General features: G+C 43.1%; 1 protein-coding gene across 3 annotated transcripts in view; it reads left to right on the top strand.

The window, feature by feature from the left end:
* Positions 1–5,109: 5,109 nt before the first annotated feature.
* Positions 5,110–10,237, top strand: part of UBE2W (ubiquitin conjugating enzyme E2 W) — an 84,544-nt gene continuing 79,416 nt past the window's right edge. Inside the window, exon 1 of one of the 3 annotated variants that reach the window (XM_017520171.2) lies at positions 5,110–5,212. In XM_017520171.2, coding sequence (XP_017375660.1) covers positions 5,111–5,212 — 102 coding nt within the window. In that variant the 5' untranslated portion in view covers position 5,110. The remainder of the gene's footprint in view (positions 5,213–10,237) is intronic. The other 2 variants (XM_017520170.2, XM_037735437.1) reach the window with 2 other exon arrangements.

The following is a 10,237-nucleotide window of genomic DNA, read 5'->3' as shown; positions in this document are numbered from 1 at the left end:
GCTCACTGCAACCTCCACCTCCTGGGTTCAAGCAATTCCGCTGCCTCAGCCTCCCAATTAGCTGGAATTACAAGTGTTCTCACCATGCCTAGCTAATTTTTTGTATTTTTAGTAGAGATGGGGTTTCACTGTGTTGCTCAGGCTGGTCTTGAACTCCTGACTCAAGTGATCAACCTGCTTCAGCCTCCCAAAGTGCTAGGGTGACAGGTGTGACCCACCACGCCTGGCCTAAAATCCAGCTTCTATACAAAGGAAAGGTGATTTTTTTTTTTTTTTTGAGACAGAGTCCCCCTGTTGCCCAGGCTGAAGTGCAGTGGTGCAATCTCGGCTCACTGTAACCACTGCCTCTTGGGTTCAAGCAATTCTCCTGCCTCAGCCACCAAGTAGCTGGGATTACAGGCGCGTGCCATCATGCCTGGCTAATTTTTGTATTTTTAGTAGAGACATGGTTTCACCATGTGGGCCAGGCTGGTCTCGAACTCCTGACGTCAGGTGATCCACCCTCCTCAGCCTTCCAAAGTGCTGGGATTACAGGTGTGAGCCACCGTGCCTAGCCTTATCTTGAGGTTTATACACCTCTGCTGCTAATCTAATGGATAAACTTTTTTTGTGGTTGGGGAGTAGGGGGACAGGGCCTCATTCTCACCTAGGCTGGAGTGCAATAGCATGATCACAGTTAACTGCAGCCTTGACATCTTTGGCTCAAGTGATCCTCTCAGCTCAGCCTCCCAAGTAGTAGGCATGTACCACCATGCGTGGCTAATTTTTTTGTAGAGATGGGGTCTTGCTATGTTGCCCAGGCTGGTCTGAAACTCCTGGGCACAAGTGATCGTCCTGCCTCAGCATCCCCAAATTCTTGGATTACAGGCATGAGCCACCATGCTGGCCCTGGTGGATGAACTTCTAAGGGTCAGGTAACTTCCTGAAACACAAATTTTCATGGGTATGTGTATTTTTCTGTGGAGTGGATCCATGGTTTTCTTTTGATTTTTAAAGAGATCCATGGCAAAAAAGTAAATAAGGAACCACAGTCTTTTCAAGTAATAGCTTGCTATGACCATGTTTGGTAAGAGGTCTAGGGGAGAAATAAGGAATGTCAGGGCTGCAGACATGGGTAAAGAACTCTTGCTAGAGAGGGGCAAAGACAGGGAATAAAGTAAAAGTTTTCCTGATTCACAATTTTCTTTGCAAACTATATATGTATATAAATCAACTATTTTTGACATGTAGAATAAGTCACACTCAAAATAAGTCACACATACAAACCATTGTTATTTTGTTCACTTTCTTTGTCCTTTATCAGAAGATTTAAATGAAATGACTGGGATTTAAAATTATTTTTAAAAATACACTTTTGCTTTGTAGATATGCTTTTGTTATCACTCAATTATGAATATAGAATTTTTGCTACTTTATGAAATCCCATCTATATTTCAACTGGATTACATTAGCATTTTAAAATTGTTAACCAAAACCCCCTCTACTTCCCAGTATTTCTACATAAATTACAATGAAGCCAAGTTCATTCCTTAATATATTTACAAAAGTGATTTTTAAACTCAAAATGGTATGTCATTCCCATTGCATTTTATCTTAGACTTTTTAACATGGTATTTTAGACAAATCATGTAAAATTTTGATTGTCTTTAATAGATTCATGGAATTTGAAATCTGGAAGAAACTGTAAAGATTATGCAGTCTGACTTGCTCATTTTATTAATGAGGAAAGAAACCCAGAAAGATTAGAAGCCTCACTGAAGCTAGCTAATGACAAAGCTAAGATAAGAATGCAAGCCTTGGATTCTTAGTTTGGTGCCTTTTCCAAAATCCAATGAACAAACTGTTGGTGGCAGAACTGCCTCCACTTCTCTGCTGAGATCAGCCCCGAGGAGACTAAGAACAAACGACTCTGTGGAGGCGTAGACTCAATCAAGTACTCGCCAACTCTGTCTTTTCAAGTTTCAACAAACAAATGTTCACAGGACTGCTTCTGACTTTCTAGTTTAATAAATCACTAGAACAAAAGCATTCATAAATCACATTACCCATTGTAGCATTTACCCAGTAGTCCCTTTGTGGGTCCTTTAATGTTACTAGACTATTTGGTTTCCCATATTTCCTTTTCTTTACTGGCAGAAAGTCCAGATGCTAGTTTAGACCTCTCTGTCTCAAGCTCTCTCTTTATCTTGGAAGGGAAGATCTCAGGCACATACACAGCTTGTGTATGTCCGGATTTTTTTTCTTCCAGGGAAGTGGAGATGTGGGTAGTTTGTGAGATGAGAAAAAAATCTCCTCCTTGTCACCCAATGGTCATTTCTAATTGCTGTGGAAATGAAAAAGTGAACATCATTATCAAATCTAACAATAATAACAATTCCTTAATATTCTCTAATATCTATTCTATAATTTTCTCCAGGTGTCTCAAAAATATCTTTTTTACAGTTTGTTTGAATCTAGATCCAAACAATGTTAACATATGCATTTGTTCAGTATATCCCTTAAGTGGCCAAGCACAGTGGCTCACGACTGTAATCCCAGCACTTTGGGAGGCTGAGGCAGGTGGATCACTTGAAGTCAGGAGTTGGAGAGCAGTCTGGGCAACACGGTGAAACCTGGTCTCTACTAAAAATACATAAAGTTAGCCAGGTGTGGTGGCACATGCCTGTAGTCCCAGCTACTAAGGAGGCTGAGGCAGGAGAATCACGTGAGCCACTGCAGCTGCAATAAACCAAGATTTCACCACTGCACTCTAGCCTGGGTGACAGAGTGAGACTCTGTCCCAAAAAAAAAAAAAAAAAAAATATATATATATATATATATCTTAATTACATATGTTGCTATTAAGAATATCCAGTAAGGATATGGGAAACTTTAACTTCATTATCACTGAATTATTTTCCAAAGTGATTGTATTAGTTTTACTCCCATAGAGTTTATGAGAGCTCTACTTCCTCTCTCACTTGTGGTATCCTCAGAATTATTTTTTTGAGATGACAGGACAGAGTCTTGCTCTGTCACCTAGACTGGAGTGCAGTGGCATATCCTGTCAGGCATTTTAACTTTTGCCTATCTGATAGTAATGACAGTAAGCCTTGCTCTGTAGACATATGCGCCTAGTCTTTAAACAGTGCATAATCGTGTCTTAGATACTAATATTACATGCTTACTGGAGATAATTATATACCCCCCCACAGCATCTGTAAGTCACTGTTTTGGCTCCTATGTCAGGATCTTTTTATTAAATATTAAGAAGGAGGAAGACAGGTTATTATGTGCTATTTCATATTACCTAGAAAGGATATGACTGCCATTGACTTTTCCCTCCCATGAAGATGCTTTTCACATATATGTAACCCAAGGGATCAGATATTGCTTCCACTGTGATGAGTGTCAGAATTCTTGTAACTTTTTTCCTTATTACTATCAGTCATGGCAGGTTGTTGGCTCTGATGATGTCATAATGCTTTGTTTGTAGGGTCATCCAATGCCACTTTTTCCACAGGAACAATCAAGCTTTTAGGCAAAGTGAACCTTGGACGGTAAAATCTGATCTTCTGAGGTCACAGGAATAAAGATATCTCAAACGAAATATACTGGAAAGTTCTTCTATAAGCTTTCCTTTTTCATTGGGATATGTGGATTTCCTCACTGTTGTAATGTTGATGACACAATGGGGCTAACACCGGATATGCTTCCCGTTGATTCCGGTTTACCAAGAGCATCCAAACATCCCTCAAGGACACAGTCACTTTGCACAACAAAGGGAAAATCCGCTCTTCTGGCAATAGGGTAGACGTCTGAGAGAGGGGAGGGTATACCACCATAACTTCTCTAGTGATGGATAGTGTGTTTAATATTATACCATAGACTAACTGGCGTATATTAAAGATCTTTTTAAACACATTTCAGATTAGAGAAGTTCCAAAGAATGTTATCTATTTTAAGAGTGTGAGTGATATTCTACATTGCATTTATATCTTAAAGAAATTTCTAAAAAGAAAGCCGAGTCAATAAAATGACAGATTTTAAGCCTTCATTCTGGTAACATAAAGACTTCTACTCATTGTGTCTGCCACCTTAAGTTTTAAAGATACAGCATGAGGTGCAGGCTTTTGGCTTCCATTTTCCTCTTATAAACCAATGACATCTTCAGTTCCAGAATAGCTTTTTTCAAACGTGACTTCTGATAAATGTTGGCAGAACTGGTGCCTTCCTAAAATAAATTATGTATGCTCAGCTTTCCCTACCCAAGTTAATCCCTAAATGACCACAAAACTGCCCACCACGAAATAGGCTTAAGAGAAATCTGGACATAATGGCATAAGCGTATAACATGACATTGGCATATTTTTAAAAAATTAATGCCTAGGGTCAACTCGCTAATCAAATTTAGACTGCCCCAACAACCGTAACTATTGTTGATACATGTGAAGTTTAAAACTGAAGGGCTGGGGTAAGGGGCAGAAACTGTACACAACATACAAACTTCCAAATTTTATCTCCTTTTTCAGGCAAGTTTCAGCTCCACAAATCTAAATACCCTCGCCTTTAAAATATCAGTGTTGTTCTGCTCTTAAATCTTCATCCCGTTGTACAAGGAAACCTATGTCTCTCTTCCCCAAATTAAGAATACTAGAAGCCGTCAGAGCAAGACTTCGTCTCAAAAAAAAAAATCCCCCAAGAAACCTTTAAAGTCTCCAAAGACCAGAAAGTAGCTGCGCAGGAAGTTTTATGGGGCCCCAAGGCTCTGAGAGTGGGTTTGGTAGCATGGAAAACACATCCCAAGGGAAAAATCTGCACCGCACAGCTGTGGTTGGAAAAACAAAACGAACAGAAAAAAGCTGCGCAGATCCGGACGTCATAAGGATTTCGCGGTACAGACGAAGAAAACAACCGTAGCCGAGTCAAAACTGGAGCCGTGTGTCCTCGGTAACGAGTAAACGAGGGACGGAGTCGGGACTGGCGAGTCAGACTGTGACCGAAGGTACTCACACCGCCATTTACCGTGCCCTCGCCCCGCCCCGCGGTCCCTCCTCCCGTCCGCCTAGTGTGCTAGCCAATCCCCTCGCGCTATCCCCTTCCCATCACAGACCCCGCCCCCGCGCTGGGGATGTTGAGCCCCCGCGGCGTGACGCGAGCACGGCAGCTCCGCCCCCTGCGTCTCTGGCCTCGCCGGCCTTGGGGGGATGGTTCCATCATGGCGTCAATGCAGGTGAGAGGAGTTTGCTGCATCTGGGCGGGCCAGGGAGCCGCCAAGGGGGTGCCAGCGTTCGGGCGGGGGCGGTGTCCGCGATTCGGGGACACCCGGGCGGGTTCGGGATCGGTCCGGTGGTCTGTTTTCCCTCCACTCAAGGCGTCAGGGGAGGGGTGAGAGGCGGCGAGAAGCGTTGGGTGGGGGGTGGTGCGGTATCCGTCGGTCGAAGCGGACACCAGTAGACTGGGAAGTTGGGTGATAAAGGAGGCTTGGGGGAGAAAGGGCGAAGTCTGGCGTTCCGGTCTCAGAATCCGCTCCACGCACACACACACACACGGGCGCTGCCAGTCTGCTGCCCGCCAGCCCCACGGTTGCATTTCCCCCGCTGTCTCTGGCCCGACCGAAACAGCTGCGCCCGCGGTTGTTGCCGGGGCACAGGCGGCGAGGGGCTGAGTGTGGGGGAGCCGAGAAGGCGTCTCCGAAGAAGGCGGCTGGCTGCAGACGGCGCTCAGCGGCCTCTGCTCCGGCCTCCCACGCCGGGCCTCTCTTTTCCCTTTGACTCTTAATTCTGTGCTCGTGGGTACCTTCTCTTTCCGTCTGCACCGGCATTCACACTGACATTCCTCCAGCAGTCCACTGTCTCCTTCCTCTTGAAGCTGCCCCGAGTCCACCGCCTGATGGACGATCTCCTGAGAGCCGAGTCCTCAGCCCCTTTAAACCTCTAGGGATAGTTCGCCCTCTATTTTGTTTCCACCTACAATGCCCCACCCTTGCGGTCGCGGTAAGGCTACTTCTTGTTGCCCTTATTACCCAGACCTTTAGTAGAATCTTAATTTGGTAGGAGGCGTTTGTTAACCTGTGTCATTTCTACCCCACTTAGCAAGGCGTGGTTTTCTGGTTTTTCAACTTAATTTACTCCTTTTGCCCGAATCCAGGGAGTTGTTTTATTTATTTATTTATTTTTGCAGGCAAAGATGGCAACCACAATTGTAGTTTTGTAGATATTGACTGTGTTATGTATACCCTGCGTTTAATTCGTTGGTGAAGACGAGCAGTATCAAAGGACATAGGAAGAGAAAGTAGAACTCTAATAGGAGTGTCAGCTGAATACCCTTTAGCATTTTAATAACATCCCCTTGGGTAAAGAGAGAGACCACGTTTTCTTAGAAGTGTTTTTTGCTTTTGTTTCTGGAAGAAGCAAGTCTCTGTTCCCCCTCCTTTCTTTTCTTTTCTCTGCTGAAAGTGTTTTTCTTCCCTTTTTTGCATCTTCTTCCTCTTTTGTATAAATATTTCTTTGCTTGACATTTACTTCTGTGCTTTTGTTATTCCCTTTTCAACCTATTTTCCTTGCAGTATTCTTTTTACCTTTGCTTCTCCCTGTGGACTTGCCTGCAGAACAGAAAAGTTTTATATAACATTTCTAGTTGAAGAGATGTCACGAATGGTGCAGGGAAAAAACAACAATTTCAGGAAACATTATACTTTACACTAGTTTCCCCAGAGACGTTAGAGAAGTTTCGTCATTTGAGGCCGAAAAAGGAACTGTAGAATGCTAGTTGAACAGTAGACGCAATAGGCTACAGGACCACTTAAAGATTTTTATCGGTGTTAAGATTAAAACATTTTTTATGAGTTTAAGATTATCGGTATTAAGATTAAAACGTAATTTGAGGCTAAAGATTAAGATTAAAATCTACAACACTTGATAATATTTGACAAGAGAACTTAGTGTGTTATCTGGTTAGATTGTCTGGAAAAGGCAGATTTGTTGCTAAGAGAAGTTGGTAGTGCATTTTTTTCTGTGCCCTAAGTATTACTACCTCAGACTGTATTATCACTTTTATTTTTGTTTTTGTTTTTGAGACAGTCTTGCTCTGTCGCCAGGCGCCAGGCTGGAGTGCAGTGGCACAATGTCGGCTCACTGCACCCTCCGCCTCCCGGTTTCAAGGAATTCTCCTGCCTCAGCCTCCCGAGTAGCTGGGACTGCAGGGACACACCACCATGCCCAGCTAATTTTTGTATTTTTGGTAGAGACTAGGTTTCACCATGTTGGCCAGGATGGTCTCTATCTCGACCTCGTGATCCGCCCGCCTTGGCCTCTCAAAGTGCTGGGATTACAGGCGTGAGCCACCTCGCCTGGCCTTTATTTATTTATTTTTTTAAGATGGACTCATCCTCTCTCACCCAGGCTGTAGTGCAGTGGCACGATCTCGGCTCATGGCATCCTCCGTTGCCCGGGTTCAAGCGATTCTCCTGCCTCAGCCTCTTGAGTAGCTGGGACTAGAGGCGCATGCCACCGTACCTGGCTAATTTTTTTTGTATTTTTAGTAGTAATGGGGTTTCACCATGTTGGCGGGGATGGTCTCCATCTCCTGACCTCGTGATCGCCTGCCACGGTCTCCCAAAGTGCTGGGATTACAGGTGTGAGCCACTGCCCCTCGGCTGTTTTATCACTTTTTAAAGTTTTTCCTTCACTTATTCTGTCTAAATCTTACCACTCTCTATTCTTCTGTGTTTTCTGGTTAGAGGAATGGAAAACAGATGCTTCCTATTTTTATTAAAATAAAAAATCTTTCCTTTTTATTTGTATTTTAAAATATCTAGTGCAGATTTTTTGGTAGTGTCTTTTTTTTTTGTTACACAGTCTCGCTCTGTCGCCCAGGCTGGAGTGCAGTGGCGCAATCTCTGCTCACTGCAACCTCCGCCTCAGTCTCCCAAGTAGCTGGGACTACAGGTGTGCACCACCTCACCTGGCTGATTTTTTGTATTTTTAGTAGAGACGAGGTTTCACTGTGAGAGCCAGGATGGTCTTGATCCTTTGACCTCGTGAACCACCCGCCTCGGCCTCCCAAGGTGCTGGGATTACGGGCATCAGCCACTGAGCACGGCTGGTAGTATGTTTAAGAAATTTTAATATATATAAGTCAAACTTTTTAAAAGACAGCCCTACTTTTTGTGTGGTTACTCTGTATCTTTGTTGTACAGAGTTTATATCCTATCTTAATGGCAAAGTTTGGCTCTTCTAAGACAATTGGATTATACATAAACCCTCAATCAAATTATCAAATTTGTTTATTCTCTCAGCAGTTATCTTTTGGGGGCCCTCTATGTGTTAGACACTTACCTGGGTGCCACGGTTATAGCAATGAACAAAAGCACACAAGATTTCTGCCTTCTTGGATTTAATAATAAATAGTCTGGTAAGAAGAGACAGATAAGAACAAAATATTTAAGTTAATTGTGTTTTTGTTTTGAGAGGGCATCTCGCTGAGGCTGGAGTACAGCAGCATGATTTCAGCTCACTGCGACCTCCACTCCCAGGGTTCTCAGCCTCCTGAGTAGGTGGAATTACAGGTACTGGCCGCCATGCCCAGCTAATTTTTTTTGTGTCTGTAGTAGAAACTGTGTTTTGCCACATTGGCCAGGCTGGTCTCAGACTCCTGACCTCAGGTGATCCTCCCACCTCGGCCTCCCAAAGTGCTAGGATTACAGGCGTATGCCACTGTGCCTGGCCAATTGTGTAATTATATTAGAAGGTAATAGTGCAGTGGAGAAAAAACATGGAAGAAGGTTAGGAAATTGGTATTTTGGGGATTTTAATTAGGAGAAAATGTGAAGTGGAATGACCATGTCCTTACACAAAAAGCTTTTAGTGGATTTCTTTATCTTACCGGCACCAGCATGTTGCTGCTGCTGAAGTTTCTTTACGCTGTAAGAGGAACTGTAGTTTTCTTAATGCCATATTATACAAACGTAACATGGAATTTCATTACTTGATAAAAGTTAAATAGTCTTTAAGATCAATGGAGTAAGACAAGTAAGGGTAGACTTTGAATTTCTTATTGGAGAGTACATATTTTGAAGTTGAGCTGGTAACTGCTTTAATGTATTCTGTCAGTGCCTCTCAACCATCTTTAGGTTGTGTCCACATAGAAAATAAATTTTGAATAGTACACTAAGGTAGATGAGGTTGGGAGGCTAGAAGCACCTGGCAGGCAGCTCCTCATGAAATGACCTGGAATGGGAGATCAGTATTCTGGCACACTTGTAAATGCTGGGGAAGCTCTACTCCCTAATATTGCTAGAGTTCTGCCATATACAATTCAAGGAAGTGGTTTTCAGACTCATGTAATCCCTTTGAGACATTCTTTATTCGTTTTTTTTTTCCCCCTTACTGTTGTTTCTAAGAAAAATTCGTGTATCACCAAGTAAGATTACAGTTAAATTATGTTTTTAGAAACCTTTTCTTTTTTTGGAGACAGGGTCTCACTGTGTCACCCAGGCTGGAGTGCAGTGGTATGATCTTGGTTTGCTGTAGTCTTGAGCTCCCTGGGCTCAGGTGATCCTTCCATCTTAGCCTCCTGAGTAGCTGGGACTAGAAGCTTTTGTATTTTGTAGAGACAGGTTTCACTGTGTTGCCCAGGCTGATTTTGAACTCCTGGGCTCAAGTAGTCACCTGCCTTGGCCTTCCAGAATTATAGACATGAGCCAATGTGCCCAGCTTCAAGAAACCATTCTTTTTTTTTTTGAGACAAAGTCTCGCTCCGTTGCCCAGGCTTGAGTGCAGTGGTGCAGTCTTGGCTGACTGCAGCCTCTGCCTCCTGGGTTGAAGCAATTCTCCTGCCTCAGCCTCCTGGGTAGCTGGGACTACGGGTGTGCAGTCTCGCCTGTCTAATTTTTTGTATTTTTAGTAGAGACGAGGTTTCACCGTGTTGACCAGGTTGGTCTTGATCTCCTGACCTCGTGATCTGCCTGCCTTGGCTTCCCAGAGTGCTGTTATTGCAGGCATGAGCCACTGCGCCTGGCGAGAAACCATTCTTAAGAGAATGTTATATTTGTGGTGATACCTAAAATTGACAGTAGTTAAACAGATCTACATTTAGTTTTGGTAATTCTGAAAATCTTAAAATATTACGTGGAAAGTTTCTTGTAGCAAGTTTTTAATTTTATCATTTTAGGGACTGTGATTATTTGGTAGAAACTTTCTATCCCTAAACTGCAAAAGCATTATTTTATTGAAGTGAATTTTTATGTGATTCTAAA

The sequence above is a fragment of the Cebus imitator genome, unplaced genomic scaffold (assembly GCF_001604975.1).
Source record: "Cebus imitator isolate Cc_AM_T3 unplaced genomic scaffold, Cebus_imitator-1.0 Scaffold810, whole genome shotgun sequence".
Taxonomy (NCBI): Eukaryota; Metazoa; Chordata; class Mammalia; order Primates; family Cebidae; genus Cebus; species Cebus imitator.
The sequence above is the reverse complement of the archived record's forward strand: the minus strand, read 5'-3'. Positions and strand labels throughout refer to the sequence as shown.